Source organism: Antedon bifida, chromosome 1 (genome assembly GCF_963402885.1).
Source record: "Antedon bifida chromosome 1, ecAntBifi1.1, whole genome shotgun sequence".
Classification (NCBI taxonomy): Eukaryota; Metazoa; Echinodermata; class Crinoidea; order Comatulida; family Antedonidae; genus Antedon; species Antedon bifida.
In genome coordinates, this window is record NC_136226.1 from 18,055,879 (window position 1) to 18,081,078 (window position 25,200).

The 25,200-nt window shown below is 32.6% G+C and overlaps 1 protein-coding gene and 1 long non-coding RNA gene across 3 annotated transcripts in view; one reads left to right on the plus strand and one right to left on the minus strand.

Moving 5' to 3' along the window:
* Nucleotides 1-2,109: 2,109 nt before the first annotated feature.
* Nucleotides 2,110-2,993, minus strand: LOC144842430 (uncharacterized). The gene is made up of 3 exons (XR_013612125.1): nt 2,967-2,993; nt 2,712-2,803; nt 2,110-2,340 (listed from the first exon to the last, which is right to left on the minus strand). It is a non-coding gene; the product is annotated as an uncharacterized LOC144842430 (long non-coding RNA).
* An 8,086-nt stretch (nt 2,994-11,079) lies between these two features.
* LOC144845213 (small nuclear ribonucleoprotein E-like) overlaps nt 11,080-25,200 on the plus strand; it is a 95,371-nt gene continuing 81,250 nt past the window's right edge. The window contains exons 1-5 of one of the 2 annotated variants that reach the window (XM_078702404.1): nt 11,080-11,221; nt 15,960-15,986; nt 16,342-16,404; nt 17,273-17,351; nt 17,885-17,962. In XM_078702404.1, the coding sequence (XP_078558530.1) occupies nt 11,174-11,221; nt 15,960-15,986; nt 16,342-16,404; nt 17,273-17,351; nt 17,885-17,946 (279 nt within the window). In that variant the 5' untranslated portion in view covers nt 11,080-11,173 and the 3' untranslated portion in view covers nt 17,947-17,962. Of the gene's footprint in view, nt 11,222-15,959; nt 15,987-16,341; nt 16,405-17,272; nt 17,352-17,884; nt 18,889-25,200 lie in introns of those variants that run through there. The other variant, XM_078702398.1, reaches the window with a different exon arrangement.

The window sequence follows — 25,200 nt, forward strand, 5'->3', positions numbered from 1 at the left end:
ACTAAACAGACTCAATTTCTGTCACTTTAGTTTATTTTATTGCTAAGGTCAAGCCTGAGGATCACTTCATCAAGACTAGATGCTTCAAGTGTCAACAAATTGTATCCTATTACAAACAAAAACTTTACTATTATATGGACTGTTTTCGTAATAATTCAATGATTATCTGACAGCGAATTACAGAATTATAATATCGGTCTAAATTTACAGTCAAATGGGACTCATTGTAATTACCAGAAGATATGTTTTGATTATTTGACAGTGAATTATTATAATACTGGCCTATGTTGACAGCAAGAACAAAGTCATTATCAATTAAACATGATTTTACAGATTTCTGTCTACATGCATCTATAATACTGTATTATCAGCAATTTTTTCATAGACTCTCTTCTCCCAGACGTGCTTTGGGTTTGTAATTTTAGCATGACCCGTCCTAGTTTACAAATTACCAAAAACGTTGGCCTCTAGGGCTGGTATTCATGAAAGGGGACTATCTTTAGTCCTGGACTATCCTTAGTCCTGGACTATCTAGTCCAGGACTAAGGATAATCCTGGACTATCCTTGATATCGTATTCATGAAACCTGGACTAACTAGTCCTGGATTAAGCCATGGAAAATTACAGCAGCTAGGTGGTCCATGATGTTTCCTTCTAAACTTGTTCTAAACACGCTAGCATTGCATTCGCGTACTACGCGTCCAGGGTATAATTTACCCTGCACAAGTTCAACTAGAGGTCAGATTATAGGTTCTGCACACACAGTACGTGTACACGTGTGACAGATGCCTGATGAATAAATAGTAACATAAAACAACCAATTTTGCCATTAAACCAGAAGCATAAATGAAATTATTGGAAAACAAAGTAAGTCTTGAATATTTCAAGAAGACTCTTGTGTAATTTTATTTGAATTTCATGTAAAGAAATTGAATTTTAAGGCGAACTTCAGGCCTAGCATATGATATGCCTAGCTAGCTATAGCCTAGTATAGGCCTAGCCTATTCCTACCCACTATTCTACCTATAGTCCTAGGCCTATACTAATTTCACTAAAAATATGGCCTATTATCTAGGCCTAGGCTAGTTCCAGTAGTAACTACTGTCTACTCTTTTCTTTAGATCTAGACTAGCCTAGGCCCTAGCTAACTACTACTAGCTAGGCCTATATTATATATAGGAGGATTATAGGCAGACTCCTTCTACTACTACTAGGCCTAGTAGTAGTACTACTAATTTTGTCCTTTTTTATATTTTGGATGGATGCATCATTTGTTATTAATTGATCTGTTACAGTTCAGTAGTAGGTTGATTCATAATAATAATAATAATATGATGATTAAATTAAAAAAAACTAGGCCTAACCTAGCTAGCTGCAACCATGTCCATCTAGTTCCTACTACGTAACTAGAGTAGAGCAATAGCCTGCCTTCTAGTACTAGCTACTGACCAGGGTAGTCTCTCCTGGTAGTAGGCATAACAATAACATATGCATTATTTAATTGAAGATCTGTGTTTCTAAGATTTACAATGAGATATCACATTTAAATAGTGCACTACCTTATATATAATTATTTCAAATGTTTTATTTATTTTTGTTAAATGGTGAACCTAAACAGCATACAGTATGCATGATGACCATAATTCAAGGGGCCCTCATATAAATTACATAAAACAAACAAATAAATATAGCAAAGCAAACAAAAAACAGAGAAATAAGAAAAACATGTTCAAAAGAAATATTGATTATAAAAGGTAATTTCACTGGAAAATATAAAAAAAACAATAATACAGTAATTATTAATTTCCAATATTTATTGTAAATTACCTTTTTTTTATCTACACAGATTTTCAAGTCAGCAAGGCATCAACATTGTTTAAAGACTGATTAAATTAAATACTGTTATTAGGACTATACTACTATTTTCATTGTTGGAGCTGTGATTGCAAAATTATCAGAGTATAAACTGCAGAATTGAGAATTGGATAATTCAAGACATGATGATTATCTTTAAGTAACAAAACTATTTATTTTGATGACAATTGTATATAATATATATTTCAGTCAGGAATTATTTATCTAAATAAAAGTTGGACAGAATACTGTGATCTGAACATGAATGTACTACAGTAATATGGTATTTGAATTTATTTATTTACTGTTTTTGAATAAAACAATAGAGTAATTTAAAAAGTTTCATATGTGGTTTTTATATGGATTTTCTTATTTTCATTTATTACTACACAAGTACAACTTGCTAAAACGTATACAATTGTTTTGATAGTCCTATTTCTCTCTGCATGATTATTGCGCTCCATCCAGGTTTGTTAGCAATTGTATCTAAAAAAAAAAAATTTAAATAATGTTAAATTACATCCAAACAGCTTTACAACTGAAAGACAGTACAGATAATAGCGGTAGACGATAGACAATCTCTAGCCCTGGCCAACAAAGACTGTAGGCTTACAAGTCTAGATAATTTGTCACAATACTCCACTTCATTTTTGTTTTCAATAATACCTCTTTAACTTGTACTCGAATAATTATGATGAAAATATCCAGAAAATTAAGCCTTCCCCCTATATAACTATACAGTGGGTGGATCCAGGATTTTTTAATTCAATCCCCCACCCATCTTGTGTAGTTTGCAGGATGCAATTTTTTTAGACAATTTATTAATACATTTTAAATATTTGTCTTTATCTTATTACCTTACTTGACCAACAGCATCATTCCATGTAGCCTAACTAGGACGGCAGTGGAGGAGGCATATAATATTGACCAGATATATGTGTTCAGCAGTCTAAACCAATAGAAAAATAAATGAAATTAAACTATATTATCTAAAAAAATATTGAAACTATTACTAGCCTAGGCCTATTTACATTTATTATGCCAAATTAAAATTAATTCAACAGGTTGTATATAAATTGTTTTATTTTTATCTTATTAATACCTTACCTGACCAACAGCAGCATTCCATGTAACTAGGACGATAGTGGAGGCATATAATATTCACCAAACATTTGTTCAGCTGTCTAAACCAGTACTAATAGAAAAATAAATAAATATACAGATTGCAGTATCTAATATTTACTACTAACTATTAGCCTAGGCCTATTGCATTTATTATGCCAAATTAAAATTACAGGACGTCCTATGTAAATTGATCCAATATTTTGAAAATACCTAACACTGCATTCCAGTCTAGGCCTAGACAAGGCATACTAAGTAATACTAGGTATGCCTACAATCGTCAATAGGCTATAGACTACTGTTGACTGACTACCTGATGTAGGGCCTTGCAATGCCCATCGACTTAGCCAATGGCAGAGTCTAGAGAGGCCTAGTTAATTAGTAGTAGGCCTAGGCTACTAGGTACTAGCTAGCTAGGCTAATACTAAATACTAGTAGACTGCGGCCTAGCTAGCTAGCTAGGCTATATCCATCTATCATCATTTAAAAAAAAAATTATAATAATGTAAAATATATTAGTAATTACAAATTAAGATATATAAAGTGATTTACATCTTTAAAATAAGTTAAATGTGCGCTTAATGAAGAACAAATCATGTTAACACTAGCAGTATAGGGTGGTTGCTAGGCAATATCGCCCTAGGCAAGCGCTGTCAGAATTGAAACTGTGGGCCTAGCTTTTGGGCCTAGATTAAACACACTAAATTAACTTACTAAATATAATTTTTTTACTTTCTAAAGTACTTTATTATATTAAATATACGTTATATTTACTAATTTGATACAAATAAAAATGATTAATAATATTTTGTTTCTTAAATATGGTTTTAAAGTTGTCACACTTGTAACCTACCTTACCTCAGGCCGCCATTTTTTTCGAGCTATTCTTGAGATAGTCCAGGACTAACTTTCTTAAACCTACCCCTTGGGTGGACTATCTTTTGCCGGTTTTAGTCCAGGTTTAGTCCAGGTTTAGTCCAGGACTAAAGATAGTCCCCTTTCATGAATACCATTTCAAAATAGTCCAGGACTAAATCCAGAGATAGTCCAGGACTAAAGTTAGTCCCCTTTCATGAATACCAGCCTATAACTTTAACTGCTGCTTTCTTTAGCTTCTGAAATGAGTAGCCCTCTTGGGACGTAGCTGGCTAAAGCAGCAGCGTGAAAAATTTACAGTATGCACTCTCGAAGTGACTTTCTAGTTCATTTATTTGGTCAAAATCACAAATTTCAATACAAATAGGCCTACAAGACATTATACAAGCCACAATAGTATTGCTGTTGTATATTATTTATCTAATTATTATTTTAGTGTTTAGTTTAATTATTAAATAATACTACATTTCAGCTTTTGGCTGAAATTGTATTTTAATATTTTGGAAGGATACCATGAATAAATAATCTGAACGACAATTAGTCAGGGTCCTCGTGTATTTCCGTAGGATTTTAATGCCCAAAGTGAGATTTCACTTGATTTCACTTTATTATAGTGCTAGGATACCAAAAATGCTAGGTAACAAATTTTCACGATCCCGTAACCATGGTAACAGCCCCAAATTCAAAATGGCGACCAAATGGCCATATCTCCATAACCCTTTGGTCTAATGACAAGATATTGGTATCAAAATACTCGGAATATATATATTTATATTCGTTGTAATAGAACATTTTTACTAAATGCAACCGGAAATGCTATTTTTCTGTACTATTGACCCTTGACCTTGACTCGTACTGTATCTTAAAAACGGCTGGTCATAGAAATTTAAAAATGGCCTCAAATTGCTCAGACCTTATATATTTATATTTATTGTAATGCAATATTTTGTAAAAAAATGTCCGGAAGCAAAGTTATTGACCTTTGACATAGGGAATAGCTTACAAGGATTTTTATTCAGTAGTCTCTGGTCATATCTCCATAACCCTTTGAACTATTGACTATTGACTATTGGTATCAAAATACTCGGAATCAATATATTTATATTCGTTGTAATAGAACATTTTTACTAAATGTAACCGGTAATGTTATTTTTCTGCACTATTGACCCTTGACCTTGACTCGCACTGTATCTAAAAAACGGCTGATTATAGAAATTTAAAAATGGTCTCAAATTGCTCAGACCATACATATTTATATTTATTTTAATGTAACATTTTGTTAGAAAATGACCGGAAGTAAAGTTATTGACCATTGACCTAATAAACATCAACTTTATGTATAAGCATTTATCTATTATTGAGCATGTATCTGCAATTGTTTGTGGTAGGGATTAAAAAATGAGTTTATACGTATTATTATCATTCGATTATTTAATTTATAATTCACATAACTAGTTTTTATTTATTATATAAATAGTAGGCCTATATACTTTATAGTGTAAGTAAGCACATTTATCTATGTAAACAACTTTGGACAATAGTAAAAATTACAGCAGAAATTCAAAAATGAATACAGTGCAATGAATTTCTGCTGTAATTTTTACTATTGTCCAAAGTTGTTTACATAGATAAATGTGCTTACTTACACTATAAAGTATATAGGCCTACTATTTATAAAATATATAAAAACTAGTTTAATTAGTTTTATTTAATTATAAATTAAATAATCGAATGATAATAATACGTATAAACTCATTTTTTAATCCCTACCACAAACAATTGCAGATACATGCTCAATAATAGATAAATGCTTATACATAAAGTTGATGTTTATTAGGTCAATGGTCAATAACTTTACTTCCGGTCATTTTCTAACAAAATGTTACATTAAAATAAATATAAATATGTATGGTCTGAGCAATTTGAGACCATTTTTAAATTTCTATAATCAGCCGTTTTTTAGATACAGTGCGAGTCAAGGTCAAGGGTCAATAGTGCAGAAAAATAACATTACCGGTTACATTTAGTAAAAATGTTCTATTACAACGAATATAAATATATTGATTCCGAGTATTTTGATACCAATATCTTGTCAATAGTTCAAAGGGTTATGGAGATATGACCAGAGACTACTGAATAGAAATCCTTGTAAGCTATTCCCTATGTCAAAGGTCAATAACTTTGCTTCCGGACATTTTTTTACAAAATATTGCATTACAATAAATATAAATATATAAGGTCTGACCAATTTGAGACCATTTTTAAATTTCTATGACCAGCCGTTTTTAAGATACAGTACGAGTCAAGGTCAAGGGTCAATAGTACAGAAAAATAGCATTTCCGGTTGCATTAGTAAAAATGTTCTATTACAACGAATATAAATATATATATTCCGAGTATTTTGATACCAATATCTTGTCATTAGACCAAAGGGTTATGGAGATATGGCCATTTGGTCGCCATTTTGAATTTGGGGCTGTTACCATGGTTACGGGATCGTGAAAATTTGTTACCTAGCATATTTGGTATCCTAGCACCATAATAAAGTAAAATCAAGTGAAATCTCACTTTGGGCATTAAAATCCTACGGAAGCTCTATTTTCATACATCAGGAACCTGACTAAATGTGTATTAAGCGAGAATCAAAGGTCTTATACGAGAATGCACTGTAAATGGCAGTTAAGAAATCAACTTGTGGGATATATGCAAACAATTAATTTAAGAATATTCAAAAGAAAAGGCAAGAAAGAAAGATTAAAGTAGATATCGAATGAGAGTTCAGATATATCGATATCGACGCATGCGCAGCAAACAAAATCGATGTCGGAACAAAACTTCTTATGTTATGAAAATCGTCCGGAATTCCTGAAAACTCCCGTATCAAGTCACTCGGAACTACAAATTGTAGGGATGGGAGACTACCTATCACTGGTCATTCAATATATAACATTTAGGCCGAATTGTGTTTTCTTTATCTGTTTTTTCCGGGCCGTGATGTCACAACAATGGCATCCAAATAAGGACACCTTGAATTACTTAATTGTTTTCCGTTTACTCATTACTCTGACGCGCTTCCGCTATCACTATAACGACAAGGGAGCATTGGCGCAGTGTAGGACAGTACACTACATAAAGGTCAAGATTACTCTGTTTACCACCAAGAACTGAACTTAGGCGTTGATAACTGGGATGTTATTGTTAACAATTTTAATAATGTTAATGACATTTGGGAAGCATGGAAGTCAATTGTTATTTCAGCTGCGGTAAATGGAATTGGAAAGAGGGTAATTAATAATAAACATAAACCATGCTTTGATAAAGAAGCTGATATTGCAATAAAACGTAGGAAAAATGCTGCACGAACGCATAGAAAGTACATTAAAAGAGAAGATAAAGATAATGCTACTTCAGAATTTTTATGGAGTAATTACCTGGAAAAACGTGCCGATACTAAAACTTTAATTAAACAAAAGAATTACAAGAAAAGAGTCGATTAAAATTGCTAATAAAGGTGGACCAAGATGTAAAGATTTCTGGAAAGCCCTAAGAGACCCTAAACATAAACGGAAGTGGTCAGTTGTATTAAATCACCTTTTTCGGACGAAATTATTACGGAAAAAGTTAAAATGAACCAAACAGTAAAACAATACTGGGAAACTCTAGAAAAAATTCATATGAATATGTCTGATTGCATCTCACTTAACACGTCGATGTTTATCCAGAAGGTGCGTTCCGATCTAAGTTCAGAAAATCCTAATAATACTAATATTAATGATAATAATGCAAATAGTAATGAACACTCGGAATCATTCCTACATAATATCGAATTAAATATTAATACTGTTTCTATTGCTCTTGCATATGCCAAAAATAATAAGGCGCCAGGGCCAGACGGAATTACAAACGAACTTCTTAAAAATGGGGGTGTTTATGATATTGAATACTCTCTTTTGTTTATGTTCTAAAGAATTATCGAACTAGGAGAGATTCCAAAATGAATGGAACAAATTTACTATTATCCCTATTTTCAAAAAAGGAAATTGGTTAGATTTAAACAATTATAGAGATATTTCTTTGACTTTCTGTATATCTAAGATTTTCAATAGGATTATTGCTTTCTCAATAACTGATTTTCTTGAAGAAGAGGATGTTCTTGCGGAAGTACAGGGAGGTTTTCGCGCACAGCATAGGTGTGAGGATCACATTTTCACATTAAAAAGTATTGCTGCCTGCAGATTTGCAGAAGGGAAAAACACCTATATGGCCTTCCTGGACTTCCGAAAGGCATTCGACAGTGTATGACGAGAAGGGCTACTAAAAGCTATATGGAATTGTATTATTAGTGGTAATATATGGACACTTATTGACAAATTATATAAAAATGTTGAAGGATATGTAAAATTTGGACACATTTCTACTGATTCATTTGTAAAAATGTAATCGATCAGGGAGTTAAACAGGGATGTTAAGATCCAAGATAAATGGATGGGTAGTCTTTTCTGGGCTGATGATGTCGTGCTAATTGCCAATAATGAGCATGACCTTAAAAAAGATGTTTAAATTAGCAGGTGATTTTTCAAATGATTGGAAAATTAATTTTAACTATGAAAAATCAAAAGTCTTGATTTTTGGAAAAAAGATAAACAAATATTAAACAATGGGATCTTGGCGTGCTAATATCAAGAAATTTATGTGAACATTCGCATATTGACAATGTTGTTAAAAAGGGTAATAAATTAGTTTCATATGTTAAATCTATAATTGAAAATCTTGATGACTTTGACAGAGTATATTACGGAAATATCCTATGGAAAACAATAGTTTTACCTTCTATTAATTATGCTTGCTCTGTTTGGACTGGAGGGTCCAATTCAGATATTGAGAGACTGGAACGGCTTCAAATGCAGATGGCATGATATATTTTAAAAGCACCAGTGTATACACCCAAAGTGGCCTTATATGGAGATTTAGGATGGACACCCTTAAATCGTATCTCATAACATATTACAACTAAAATTCTTTGAACGTTTAGTCGGGTTAAATGAGAAACGATGGCCCAACCTATTGTACAAGACTATGCTTAGGCCTAATTACAACACAAAATAATTTTACGGTTTAAATTCCTTAGTTGTGTACGAACCACTTTCTGTAGATTTGAATGCATGCATATTTTTAACAATGTTATTAAAAATCGCACTATGGAAAATGTGTTTAATTTACTGAAACAAAATATTGTAGATAATGTAAATAATCAATAGTCAGAGGACCGACCTCGCATCTAAATCGTCGCTATCTTTTTATGCAAAGTTAAAATCAAAGCCGGATCTTGAAAAGTTTTTACTTGATAAAACAAGTTGTAATGGTGCCTGTCTTAAATTTCAAGCCCGTTCCAATACTCTACCTTTAAATGTTAAATTAAGTAAATGGACCGTGTATAATGATGGTCTCTGTTCATTTTGTTCTGGAAATATAGAGGACATATCTCACTTTTTATTTAGTTGTGATGCATTACAATGTGTAAGAGAAGAACAGCTAAATATACTTAAACAAGACTTAATTTATCATAACGAGTTAGATGTTTGGGAAACATTCTGCACCAGAACAATGACGAAAAAATGTTATATGTTCTGGGGACGGATACACTTCCCCTCAGTAATAATGTTCTATTGTGTCTTGACAAATTTTGTAAAGTATACCTAACAAGATCATGGAAAATACGAAACAATCTTATACAACTCGCAGATAGCATGTAATGTTTTTGTTTTGTTGCGGTATAGACATCTTTTTATTTTGAGTTTTTAATATTACTATTTTTAAATTTTGGTACAATATTTTTCAGTTATTACTTTACTACTTGAAAATTGTTTGTATTTCTTTTCTTTTTAATTCATTGTATATTGCATAAGTGACGTACGACTACGATATTGATCGAGTTGGCGGTTGACTAGTTTTATTTTGTATCTGTTTATTTTTATTAATTTGTATCTGTTGAATGTCTATCTGTATACTGTATAGAACGCACCGTGTATGAACGGGTGCCCCGTTGTAAAGGTGTAGTTTCAATAAATTATTTTTATTAGGCCTACTACTAGTAGAACACGCCGCGGAATTTTCAAATTTTCTAATTCAGTATAGGCCTACTACTTTCAATTACAAACCATCTATCTCATATTATTGCATATCTCGCGTAACACTCACTCACCTTACCACAATACTATATACAAAACTGTTGAAAAATAACAGTCTAGCAGTCATAACAAGTAGGCCTAGCCTACTACACAATCTAACGCCAGTAAAATTTGTTTTCATGTCCTAAATAATAATGCAATTCTGATTTAGTAGGAAATAGATACAAACATATGCCTTTATGTATTGTTTATTTCAGGAAATAGATACAAACATTAGGCCTATGCCATTATGTATTGTTTATTTCAGGAATTGATACAAACATTATATGCCATTATGTAGGGCCTATTGTTTATTTCAGTTCTGTTTACACTGGATTGTCTTTCTGTAGAGAAATACATAACATTTTGGATAGCCTAAATAAAGCAATCAAAAGATACATTTACGAACAAAAATTAGGAGGAATATACGATGTAAGTAAATGCGAAATTCGTGACTGGTGGCCAATAACAATGCTACATTTACTAAAAATTGTAGGCAAAACGTGCAAATCATTTAAAACATATTAATACTGTATAGGTTATAATATTAGGCCTACAAATTACTCAATGGAGATTTAATAAGGCATATATCAATTCTGATAAATAGTTAAGCAACAGTTGAGATGTACAGTATTTTAAAAACTGTTCGATATTGTAACTTTTGTGTATGTATTTTGTGTTTTTTTTATGTATTAATGGTTTTATGGATGTTTTAATTCGGTTAAAACGTCTCACGTTTTTATATTTTTATTAGGTGACAATAAAGTATATCTATGTCAATTTGAAAGTAGGCCTACTGTTTTACCCAGGTAGATGCCTCATAAAAGATTTTAAAAGAGCGAATCAATGTACGTATGACATAAAATACCAGGAACCAAATTGTCCTATATTGGTTAATTACTTAATTAACTAACTGGATTAATAATTAATAATTAAATACCAACATTACGGGAAGGAAAATGAGCATGAGTTCAACTGAATATATATGCATCTTCTTTTTAACCGTTGTAACGTTGGGGGCAGCAATTAACAGCATCATTTTTGTTTGCTTTCTCTTTTTTTCGCGTCGTCGATGTTCAAAACGCATGGTTGTCGTTTCGTCGCTTCTTATCGCTCTCAATTACAATTTAATCTTACTCGTATAAGTTCTCAAAATGGCTTACAAAGGTCAAAAAGTCCAGAAGGTTATGGTACAACCGATAGTATCCTTTTATTTCTGAAAAATATTTTTGTTTTATTAACTAGGCCTAAGGCTAAGCCTAGATTTGATGGTTTTACAGCTTGCCTAGGCCTAGCCTAGCCTTTGTAGTACTAGCTAGGCCTAGTTAGTAGGTAGTGTAATAGGCCAGGCAGGGCTGCAGGGCCTACTACCTGTATGAGGCCTAGGCTAGTCTAGAGTGTCACTCTAGCAGGAGTTTGTGGAAAAGGCTCGTACTCCATAACTACACTCTCTGTAGTCGAAAGGGCTTCTTAATCTTAACTAGGGTAGCCTGTACTGTAGGTAGGCCTTATTAGTTATCCGCTTGGTATACCAAGCGGATAACTCCTTGTTATGCACTTGTCAATTGTATGACCCACTATACGACCCCCGGGAGAGGTGCGTCATGGGTGCGTCATTTACAAATAATTACTGACGCAGAGGTGCGTCAAAAAACTTAGATGGTACGTCACATCAATGAACAAGGTGTGTCAATGTCCATCACTTTACCACCCACCATATCATAAACAACATGGTCACAGTGCGTCAAAATGGGTGCGTCATGGTCACCTAAAGGTAAGTCACCTTTTTGACGCACCCGTGCGTCATGGTATTCAAAAGTATGACGCACATCGGACAAATGACGCACCTCTCCCGGGGTCGTATAGTGGGTCATACAATTGACAAGTGCATTATTGTATGAGATCAATATTTTGGTTGGTTATCCGCAACTTAGTTGTGGATAACCCATGTGATTGTAAATATCTTTTTTTTCATTAGTTATCCACTTAGTAGCGGATAACTCCTTGTGATTGTATTGGATCAATATTTTTCTGTATTCTTCTTTCTTTCCTTCCTTTTTGTGAGGAGCGTTTCTCTAAAATGGGTAAACATAACATTTCATAACTTTGTCAACACATGGGCATTTACGTGAAGTTGTGCACCTCCTATTTTGAATGACGTCAGAGTTGCGCAACGTGACTTACGCGCGATTTTATGATTTTTTATGATTGATCATAGCTTAAAAACCAAGCGTAATTTTTTTTTTACCCTTTATGAAAATTTAAGTCATATCAAGGGCAAACTTTTAGTTAACTAAAAATGGCGGGTTTTACAAGAAGTTACGCGCGCATTTAAAATTTTAAAATGCGCAAAATTAATTTCTAATCAACTTTTTACGCCATTCATGACATTTTGCGCATGTCAAAATTTCCCCCGCGCGCGAACAATTTTACGCGTGCAGTGCGCACGCAGCATGAAAATCATGTTTTTTTCTATTAAATTGTGATTTTCCAGTCTTTCCTAGTCATTTTTAAAAAGATTGACATCATTTCAAATTAAAATGACGTCATACGTACACGTTGATTTAGACCATTTGCATACGTTTTAGTTGCAAAAGTTACAAAATATTGTCAAAATTATGCCTATTTTGAATCTATTATAGCTCCTCAGGATCAACCGTTACCCCCGAGTTTTTTAACTTAATATGTAAGCAGATATGTTGTAGATATGAATTCATGCAGAATTTTTTCCTTACGGATGTTGTGACGTCATCGTATGGCCACACAAATGTAAAAAATAGGATTTTTGTCTCTTTCGTTATTGCTCATCACATTCAATGGAGCGCATCACGCTTATCCGTCTTCCATTTTCTCCGAGATTTTAATATTATCTAGGTCAATCAACTATCTTTCGCATGAGTTAAAAATATTTGAATTTTTATAACGTCATGCCTAAAAATTTAAATTACGTGGGTCATTAATTTTATCTTTACAGTAAATTTTAATCTGTTATAGCTCGTAAGAATAAAATGTAATAATCACGATTAACACGTTTTCTGGAAGCTATTGGATTGTAGATACAAAATCATGTGAAAATTTTGCCAATCGGATGTTGTGACGTCATCATATGGCCAGTTAAATAAAAAAAGTCGTATTTTCATATTTTGCGTCATAGTTCATTACATTTAAAAGAGCGCGCATTAATATTTCACGTATTTAAATTTCTTCTACACGTTAATATGTTGTTCCTGAGATAATTTCCTTCTGAAATTGCTATCTAAGTGTTTCATTTTGATACCGTCGCCATGTTAAAAATTGGAATAAATGGCGGGTCCCGTAATTTCACCTATTCTACACTGTATGTAATATGTATACAGCTTATACTGTTTGCATGTATATACTATATGCCACAAAATTGACAGAATTCAGCACTAACAGCATATCATATTCTTCGGTTCTTGTCATAATGCCATAATCTTTATCTGTGTGCAATATTCCAACGTATGACGTGCATGTGGCGTTTGTCGTGGTGCGGATAACTAACTCGTCAAAGTGACGAGTTTCATGTCTAGTTTAGACTAATTTAATATAGGCCTAGAGTAAATTAGTTGTTGTACTGTAGTACTTAGGCCTACCTAGCTATTTGTAGTATTTATTAACCTAAACTGGGTCAGTCTAATTACCGAAAACAAAATAAAAAAATCTAAATACTGTAAAGTTGTATAATTTTTTTTTTTCCCCCTCTATGAGTTTCTAAAGCTAAAAGTCTTAGTAAGAACATGCAGAGAGAAGACCGCACGCGCAAAAGCCAAGGAAGACCCTACGAAATGGCAGTGTGCACAAAATACATTTACTTACAAAACCTTTAAACATATTTTGTTTTTAGCCTTGCGATTTTCAAAAATAAAGCATGATTTTACCGGAGCCGATTTTACCTACCTGCATTTTGAAATGATTAAGAATAAAATGATATTTTATAACTCGACTACGGTAATTTTAATGAATACATTTTATTGTGAATCATTATCGTGACCTTTTTTAAAAGTATACTTTATAATCCCTTATATACGATATGATAAAACTTTCTTGTCACAACGGCAAAAATATGCAGGGATGAGATATGGGTCCTTTGGTACACTCGAGTTAGTATGAATATAACATAAATTACAAGACTAAAATAAGTAAGAAACAGGGAAATGTAACAGGAACATGAGTAATAAGCAGACTAGCGTTTGAAATCTCTATTATACCATCTGATAGCTGATGGAATATATGTGTTTCTAAATCTGTTTGTTTTGGGGTGGAGTAATTTAACTGATCTGCAGGTAACAAGGGTATCAAAGACAGGGTGAGTAACATCAGACATAATACAGTTAAGTTTTTTAGACATCATTTCATTACATCGGTGCCTATAATCTTACCCGCAAATTGTACAACAGAAACGTAAAACATATGTAAAATATTGGACTTAACATTAAATTTTCTCATTCTACGTAGAAAGTACATTCTTTTATTACATTTGGTAGCGAGCTTATCCATGTTAACATTCCAATTTAGTTTATCGTCAATATAATTGCCAAGATATTTATGATCTTTAACAATTTCTACCTCTTTACCATTGATCAACAGACACTCATGGTTTTGATTAGCTTTCCTGAAGTCAACAACAATTTCCTTAGTTTTTTCGACATTAAGTACGAGATGATTTTGAGTACACCAATCGACAAAAGAATTAACATATTGTATACATCTAAGTTATTATTGTCATCGATTAAACCTACTAAACAAGTGTCATCTGCAAATTTAATAGAGAAGCAAATATTATCAATATTCTTAAAATATTATTTGTGTATTATTATATTTAATTTGAAAATCTATAATTAAATGGATCATGATTAACGTATTCACAATTAATGTGTGGAGTACATGCGTTGGTTTCTGGATCAAAAATCGAAAGACTAAAATCAAAATACAGATCTGTAAGTAAATGTACGGTGTTATCGTTGAGTTTGTACGCTTTTTGTACACTACTAATTCGTAGGGTCTTCCTTGACTTTTGCGCGCGTGGTCTTCTCTCTGTCAAAATATATATTTTAGTAGTAAGGTAGTCCACAAAACAAGTGGAAATAATGGTGCTTGTCTCATACAAAGATAAAACATTAATGGAGAAACAAATATCAAAACAATTTTATCCAAAGTTATAAGCAATATCAAGTCAAAATCATCAACAAAATAGAAAAATAAATGATCTACCTTCCTTGCGGTTGTACTGGATGGATGATACTGAAGGGAACAAAGGAGTTTGCGAATCTACTTGTTTTTGTTTTAAGGAGTCTCATCTGAACCTACCGCTTGGATTTAATCTCTCTTATTAAAACCAAAATCGTTTTATTCTATAATAAATAATATTACTTGCATTATTTATAAATTTAGACCAATGCTACAGGAGGCCTGAGCATCCGTCTCTAGATTCTCCAGCTAATTGTATTTTATTGTTTATGATTAAGTGATTGTTTTATTTATGATTGTCAAACAAATTTTCAAAGCTTTTATCATATGAAAATGAAAAGTGGCTGTAGCCGCTTACGGAAGATGGCTGCTTACAGGAGGTACGGTACCAAATGCACTAATTAGATAAGAAGAACAAACAGGCTTTTAAAGGAGGTGGCCGTTCACGGGGGTTTAACTGTAAATGTAACATATTTTTAACATACTATTGATCATCAGATAGACACTATGATTTTAAGCGGTGTGTTTTCCTTTTGAGTGTACTGTCATCTTTAGACACCAGCTCAACTACAGTACTGTAGGGAACTAAAAAGATAAAATGTGACTGATATCAATGTAAACTGAACCTACTATTTATAATATTGTAGAAACCTAGTGGTCCCTTTAAAGATTGTCCCACAAACGACAGTAAGTAAGTACCTACCAATTTAAGTTCCTTGACATGTGTTGTAGAACCTTATTTTCAGGTACCTCCAAAATGTAAGTAATGTACTTTATTTTCTATACTTTTCACCAGATCATGCCAGGATTGTAGTCATAGTGTAGTATAGTACCAACAATATTATATTCCAATAGAAAGCATTCAAAAGTGACACTATCCGACTGATACTGTAGTACGAAGATCAGACAAACTCTCCCAACAGTACCACCCAGCCCCATCCTCGAAAATTGGTATTGTATATGATGATGCAAGATTACTTGTACATATTTGTAGGAATGAAAATTGTGAAATCATATTTTGAATGAATGATGACTGGCTATGAAATCATTGAATCAATAGAATATACATAAACTTACAGTAATTGTAATTATGCTTTCTTTGCTTTCATTTTAGAGGTCACGCATACAAGTGTGGGTCTATGAACAAATAAATGTGAGGATAGAAGGCCACATTATTGTAAGTACTGTACCATTCATATAATTTACTATTTCTAAATGTTATTATTTTAACAAGATATTGTAGTGTAAGTGGGCATATTCGTCTGTCTACAATATGGCAGGGGCTGAATGGACCATTACTCTTTTGAAAGATGAACTAGGTTCTTTAGAGTGCACGCAAGCCAGATGTGTACACTGGACCTCCAGTTTTAAGTCCTTCGAGAATACTTGTTCTACCACTAGAACAATGGTCAAGGATTGATTTGAACCTGTGCTGATTGTATAGCTATTGTTTGCTTGCCGGTTTCTACTAAAAGCAACTAATTTATTTTAAAATTTTAGATAAAATTATAAACATACATTCTGGGTTTGTTGTTATTATTACAGTTAGCTGATCAAAATTCTCAAATGTTGCACTTAATCACTTTACTATGTAAGCCAATTTGTTATATTAATTAAAGATGTCTAAAACTGGAACACAAAAGTTGAGTGTCATAGTGTATTAATGGTGCCAATTTATAGCATATGTATAAAGTTTAGTTTTTTTTATGTTTTCATTTGTGATTTCCAATGATTATATTATACATAATTTCTGGTCAATGTGCTGTGAACTTTTCAATTACATGCTTCTCCTCTACTTGTCTCGAAAGATGTACTAGGTTCTTTAAAGTGCACTGGACCTACAGTACCACCAGAACCATGGAGCCAGTGAGCCTTTGCCCCTTGCCATAAGGCTATGGATTACGGTTCCACTGTCTTTAATTTTAAAGTTTTATATTAATCTTGTCAATCATATGGCTATTTTACTTTGATTTTTACAGTTCGGCTGCATTCATAAATGTAGATGAATATATTTACGTTATTATCAAAATATATTTAATTTTTAGGGATTTGATGAATACATGAATTTAGTGCTTGAGGATGCCGAAGAAGTACACTTGAAAAAACAAACAAGGAAACAGCTTGGTTAGTTTTTTTCAATATTTAAAATCAACTTTACGCAATCTAAATGATTTATCTGAAAATACACTAAAAAAAACTATTCAGTCACAATTAATAAGTCCACATCTTTCCAAATATGTTCAAATACTGTACATACATTCTTTAGTAGTGATTATAACATACAATTCAAATATCCAACTGAATATACTGTACCTTAACAACAAACTAAAAAGGTTGAGGAAAAATATTTATTTTGTTAGCAAATGGAGAGGTGATAGTATGGGATAATATCATCTGTTCTCTCAAGCCGTTGGTGTGGTATAGGTGCTGTCCTATAACTCGCGCTTTGTATTTATTATGCTGTAGTCTTCAATTATATTTTATTATCTACCTTACATTATCGTAGTCTACTTTCCAACCAAAAAGATTGCACGTTTGTCTGCATCTGTCGACTTTTCCTGCCAAGCACACTTAAATATGTTTTCTTTATACCTTATGGGAAGTGTGTAAAAATATGTACTATGTTTGTTTATAAGATATTTATTTGTTGTTTTCAGGTCGGATCATGTTGAAAGGCGATAACATCACATTAATTCAGAGTGTTCAACAGCAAACCTAGCAAGTACAACATTTCAGTTTTAAGACATCTAGATATAACACTGTCTCAAGACATCTAGATATAACACTGTCTCAAGACATCTAGATATAACACTGTCTCAAGACATCTAGATATAACACTGTCTCAAGACATCTAGATATAACACTGTCTCATGTTTTTGCAGCAAACATAAAAGACATTGAATTACTGTATTATGACTGAGTATTGTCCCAGGAGGCCAGAACTTGAAATGCGGTCAAGTTTCGTAGGTGGGACTATACTCGGATTGTATTAATAAAGTATTTACCACAGTATTTTGTTTCGAATTTAGCCTAAATTATGGAGTAGGATTATTCTCAAGTATGGGATAAAACTCAGTCATATATGATTAACTTAATAACTTTTTAAAAACTTAATCTCATTGATAACATTTTAATCTAGTTGGTAACATTTTCGTTTTTTCCTGACTATTCTCTGAAAACCTTCCTGTAAGAAATGTACTTTTGTTAATAAATAATTGTTTAAATAATTATTTATATATATTTTTTGCCTTCAGTAATGTGATAAAATAAATGTTGTCTCCAAAGGGTGTAAGAATGATAATGATTTCACGTTGATTTATTAAACACCCAAGTGCTATATTATGTACTTGATTGCACCGTGGCATTTATGTACTTGTGAAATGCCTCATGCACAATAACTAAAAACCCTGTAAAATTGCATACTCGCTCTCTTTTCCATTTGGCGATCTTTTTTTTTTATGAACATGCTCATTTGTTTCTGAATGACTTTTCCACTTGACAGCTGCGCAGTCTCGTTGTGCTTTGTGAAACCAAAAGTTTGCTATTTAACAGTTTGTACTAAATACTACAAAATTACTGTACATTTCCTTTCGTTTTTGTATTATGTATTTGTTAAAGTACAGAGCTGTTATTATCGATAAAGTTTTTGAAGACTATACTATTTTTCTGATCTTTAGTAATTTGTTTTGTAGAATAAAAATGATTAATACTAATTATTTTGCAAGTGTGAGTTTTCATAAACAAGGTACATTACATAAATTGTATTGTTATTCGAGAATCTGTGTTGGCCGTCACAAACAATTTATTCAAAGTGTCGCTTACAATTCGTCAAATCACTTGCGTTTAAATCAAATCAAAGATCAAATATACGACGGAACACCGAACTGTATAGTAATTCACGAAATAACTCTGTAAAAGAATCAGCTCCGGAAAAGTGCGCAGAAACGCTATATAACACAGTCAGTGAGTATGCCACAAAACATCCAGACACTAAAATATTTAATCTCACTTGGCTTACCACGAGCAGGCCCACTAAATGTCAGAGTTGAAATAGTCACCTCATGCATAAAGCACAAGATACGTACAGACCAACTACCAAACCTAACATTCTGCGACAATAGCAACTTTTTACGAAACGGCGTAATGGCCAGTAACGTCAGATACAAAGTTGAAAACGTTCTAGGTATATCTCGCAGAAAACCTATACAGGAAGAGCAAATTGCTCAATGCTGACAGCCGTCCAGTAATAAAATTCTTTATTCTGATGGTATCTAGAATCAAAATCCATAAAAAAAAACAAGGCCAACAGCCATTAAGTCGCGTGCTACAATGCATAGTGATACCGGACCGACAGACAGACCGACAGACAGACCGACGAACCGACCGACATAGTGAACTATAGAGTCGCGTCCACGCGACTAAAAACTATAGAAAACATTGCAAGGAAAAAATAGCCATTTGGCTGCTGGACTATATATGATAATATCATCTGTTCTCTCAAGCCGTTGCTGTCCTATAACTCGCGCTTTGTATTTATTTATGCTGTAGTCTTATTTATTTTATTATCTATAGGCTTACCTTACCGTAGTCTATACTTTCCACCCAGGTAATTGAAATTCAGAAACTTGTAACTGAAGTTACGTAGTAGACATAATAAGCATAAATATTATATTAATTTATAAATTAAATAAATAATGTTTAGACGAATACAATCAATAAACATACAAAATCAAAGCATGGATAACTATACAGCTAACGATGATGATGAAAACGAAATATCGAATCCAATGGATATACTAATTGATCTAATGTAGGGCCTATATTTGTAACGGTAATAATGAATGAATATTCATTGAATATAGTCTCATAAATAAGCTAAATGCTATTGAGACATGTATGTTCTTATATGACTCCATATGATTTGAATCTGTAAAGAACCTAAAACATTGGCTATTTTTTCCCTCACTATCAGAAGTATCAATAAACACTGAAGTGACTACATACCTAAACTTTACAATAATAGATATATCGGAAACATGGTTAAAAACAACGTGTAAACCATATTATTGTATATACCGAGCTATGACTTCCTCGTATTAGATAGGGAGAGTTGGTATGTTTGTTTTTCTAAATCGATATAGGCCTAAAGGATCTATGTATTGCATCTTGTGAATGTATTTTTATTGAAATTTTGGGGAAAAAATGTAACATTACAATTGTTGGTATTTATGCAGACTTCCCGATTCGAACATAAAACATTGTAATAGATCACTAGACGATATTGTCAATGCTATTGATATTGAGGGAAAATCATGCCAAATGATGGGTGAACTAACATTAAGCACGCATCGATCGATTTTTAAAATAATTTTTTAGAAGTAATGTTGTCGAATTTTTTAGAAGTAATGATGTCGCATTATTTTTACTTATCTATTTCAAGACCCACTAGAATGCAAAACAACACGGCTTCATTAATTGATAACATTTTCTCCAATACACTTTCACAAACAATTTTATCTGGTATACTAATATAAGACATATCTGATCACTTAACAGTATACCAAATTTATATGCCTAAATACGGTATTAATAAACGAACGAAATATAATTAAATTATAGGATGACTTAGGCCTACTTGTTGATTGGAGTGATGTCTTTGCAAGGACCAATCCTGATTATGCTTACAATGCATTTATCAATACTTTCAAAGAATTGTATACTATAAATTAAACACAAAACAAAACCACCAGGAAATTATAAAATCCGGATGAACAATCCCGCACACGCAAAAATACAAAGAAATCATAATTATTATGAAAATAAATAATATTCAGACAGATAGTCTGTAAGACCTGTTCAATAAACAATGTTTTCGTTTTGGCTAGCTGCCAATATATCATCATACACAATTTTGTATTACAATACATTTATTTATTATTATTATATTATTATTACTGCCTTTCCGCTGAAAAGTCTGCCGACATTTCCGCTTGGGCTGCTCCGTAAATCTCTTTTACTAATTTCTTCCAGTCTGATCTTTCATTGGCTAGTTCTTTAAGTTGTTTCATGTCTTTCTTGGTTTTCAATTGTCCGGGATACTTAATGTCTGTATTATGCTTATAAAGGGTGAGTAGGTCGTTGCTGAGAGTTATTGGTAGGGTGGTTCTCGGTCTTCCTCGAAATTTTATATTGGTAGTGTTGCTGAAATAATAGCTTATTGCTGTGTTGGCTGGTGTACATGGGTCTTGTCTAAGTATGTGACCCAATAGTCTCCATCTTGCGTCGACTATTTCTAATGAAATCGGTTTTGTTCCTGTCCTTCTGTATAAATTTAATAATAATACATTTATTTGTATAGTATATTAGTAGAAGTGACTGCCATCTACAATTTACCAACCATTTTGATAAAATGTTTACTGTGTTGAATTTGTTCATATTAAGGGGGTATTTATTTTTATTATAGGCCTACATGTTACAAATTACTGTACACACAAAAAAGTAAATTCTTCCCTCGAATAACGCATTCTCGAATAACGCCTTCTCGAATAAACGCCCCCTAAAAACCCTCCTGATCAATAAACGCGCCGAGGCGTTTATTCGAATAAATGCGGTACGTGTCTTGCTGCTATTTTGTACTGCAATATATTTTATACAACTCACCAAGTATAATTATCATTTATTTAATAAACATGGTTTGTGTAGACTACAAGTTTGACTACTTCCATATTATAACAGAATAGTAATTAATTTGTGTAACATAAATCATAACGAAAAAAACATGAATTTCCCTTATTTCCCAAAATTCTGCTTTTCAGTAGTTTAACCTATGTAATAACATGTCTGGTGACTTCATAGAAAGTGAAAGATGGTAGGAATAGGCCTACAGTGGATACTTTTTGCTATACCGGTATAGCACGAAAATAGAAATCTGACGTTGAATAAAAACAACGTGATATTTAGGCTAAGTTATATTACCTACAGTATAGTTAAAGATGTATTGTCCCCCAAAATCATGAAAAATAAAGATTTTTAAAATCGGACTTTGAATAGGCCATTTTGCAGTTTTAATGAAGTTGTTCACTTCAATAAGAAAAAAAACGGGGGAAAAAAATTATTTCACCTATAAAAAGACAAAATAAACAGTTAAATTACCCAAAAACTCATTGTCTTCCAGACAATTTGACCATTTTTTGCTTTAAATTACATTTTTCTCAGGTAAATAAATTTTTTTCAGACCCAATTTTTTGTGAGAGTGAATAACTATTATGTGACATTAAAATAACATATTCAACAAAAAAAATTTAAAAAAATATTTTTTTAGGGGGACAATATACCTTTAATAACATTTTTTTCATATTTTTTTAAAAATGTCTTTATATTTACAACATTTGTTCTAAAAGAATAGAAAGTATACTGTGTAATTTTAACTATCCCCCATAGAAAATACTTCAACATGTGTAATAAAAATACAATCACAAAAATTATGGAACATAGTGAAAATAATAGAACTATAGATCACTAATTATTGGAATGTATAATCAACATAAATGTTTTTCCCGCACCTGGCCCTTTTTTTTAAGACTTTGTCTTTCTCTGACAAGAACAACAGGCAGTGTTACACAAAGCTAGCTTCTTTTAATTGACTTGAATTTGTATAACGTTTACACGTTTATGGCATTTTCCAAAATAAACAAAAATTGGATTAACAAAAATGTTCGCCGAAATATTGCAAACGTATGACTGTGCTATCTGTGTTATATGGTTTTATAGTATACTATATATTTATAGTATAGTATACCTCTTTACAGTAAATTGCAAAATAAAAACTGTGTTGTGTCTTTCCATTGTTATACGTTTATTGAAAATTCCAGGGAAGATTCCATACAGTATATTATTGATAAGATCCACGTTGTAACAATTCTTGTACAATATTTATGACAAATATGCTCCCAACGCATTGCGTGATGCATGTTTTTTTTTCGTATGAATTGGAAAGTTTGGAAATACTTGTTGACGACTAAATGAAACGTCTGACCACATATCAATTGGAATTAAATTCTTTTCAATTTCGATTCTTTTTCTGTGTTCAAAACAGCGCGCACAATGCCTCTGCCCAACAACGTCGCAGAAAGGTGTTGGCACACTGTGGCCTGTACATGCCTTGTAAATCCCCATTGAGAACAACCTCTTTCGTAGTCGCTGACTTGAATACGTACGTAGACCTTCATCGCTATACGGTCTCTGAACCGTCTCACCTGGCGGCATGAATAGTGGCTCAATTATTGGTAGTCGAGGAACGCTACTTTTATTTACTGTCTTATTAAAGTTTCTCTCTGTATCACTTTCGTTAAGATTTGGTTGTTTTTTAAGAGAGGGACGGTATGGCGGGATCTTAGCAGAATAGATGGATTCAACGTCCATGAAGTTGACCCCAACTTGCTTACCCTTTTGTAGAGCAGAAACTCCTACAACTTGTGGCAATTCGGTGTCGTTTATGGTGCTTGTCAACTCATCACGTATTATGTTCCCGTTTTCTGTGACAGTTACAATTGGTTGATAAATTTTACGTGGCACTGGCCAAAGTGGTTCCTTCCGTCTGGTAGACCTACTTATTAAACCTCTGCTGCACAAACACTTATCGTGTCTCATATTGAGTCAGTTTTATCCGACAATCAACTATTATCAAAACTCCTGTTTGAAGTTATTATCAAAAAAAGAGGAACGTACTGTTAAATTCGTAAAGTGAACTGCTTTAAAATTCTTCTAATTAAGGAAACAATAGACGTCTATCAATATGCTTGCCTACAGCAAAGAAAACATAGTTCTGAACTCGTGGTATCAAATAGCGTTTGTTCCATTTCACATTTCTCATCTACAATCTGTATAATCCGTAAGATAGGTTACTATTCTGTTCTTAGTTTTAATTTAAAACTTTAAAGCTAGGCTTATGATGTGGAGCTTCAGTTAGGCCTACTTCCGACTGGTCGTAGTGTTGAGACCTATCACATTCTGAGCGCCACCCTTGGCAACAACAGTCTGACAATTTTCTCTGTTAGTCAATGAGTCCGTGTATCCATTGTCAATATTAAGATGTAGCATGGCCTACCTCCAAATCCGTTGATGTGACATTGAAGAACAAATCCGAATTAATTCCTAAATAAATCAATACTGTTAAATAACTAAAGATTTCTCTCTAAAAGCATTGTTGATGAGATTACCTTGAAAACAATGTCACAAATAAAAACTTAAAACAAACAACAATGTCTTATTAGATCAGAAACTGCTGTATAAAGTTTGTCCTAAAATCGGTAGTCATATTGTTTTGCTGAAATGCACTTTTCACTAAATTAGTCACAAGAAAGAGCGCAACAGAAAAGGTAACACTACCAGAATAGAACTTCAACGGTGCTACTAAATTAGCTTAGATACGCTGCAGGCAGGTAAGGATTATAATACTCACATCGAGTTTAAAATGTATTCATGGGCCACAACAAAAGTATTTGCTTAGTTGTAATATTATCATAGCGTTTCTATTTAATCAGACAGTAGGAATAATAGTAAAGACGTATATTATTTGCTTTTGTCTAGTCTCTCAGTGTCCAGTTCAGAAATATCGAGAAAAGAACTGTTCTCTGCACGAATGTGAACAATTAACTATTTATTATAAAGTTTGTTTTATTCTATTTGATTTTGCACGAGACTATGTACACGGTAATTTTGATATCTGGTGTGTCGGAAAATTAAGAATTATATGTTTATACCTAAAATAATGTTCTTCTCTCTTACGTTTATTAATTCATTTAAAAGGCCAGTTTTTAATGTTTAGCCCGTGGGACCCCATGGGCCTGGTGGCCTACAATAATCATTCTGTACATGTTTCTTTATTGTGTCAACGCACCTTTTATTAAAATGTATCATCGATTTAAATTTAAAGGACGTATGTTAAAAAAAGTGAAATTCTTTTTTTTTAATG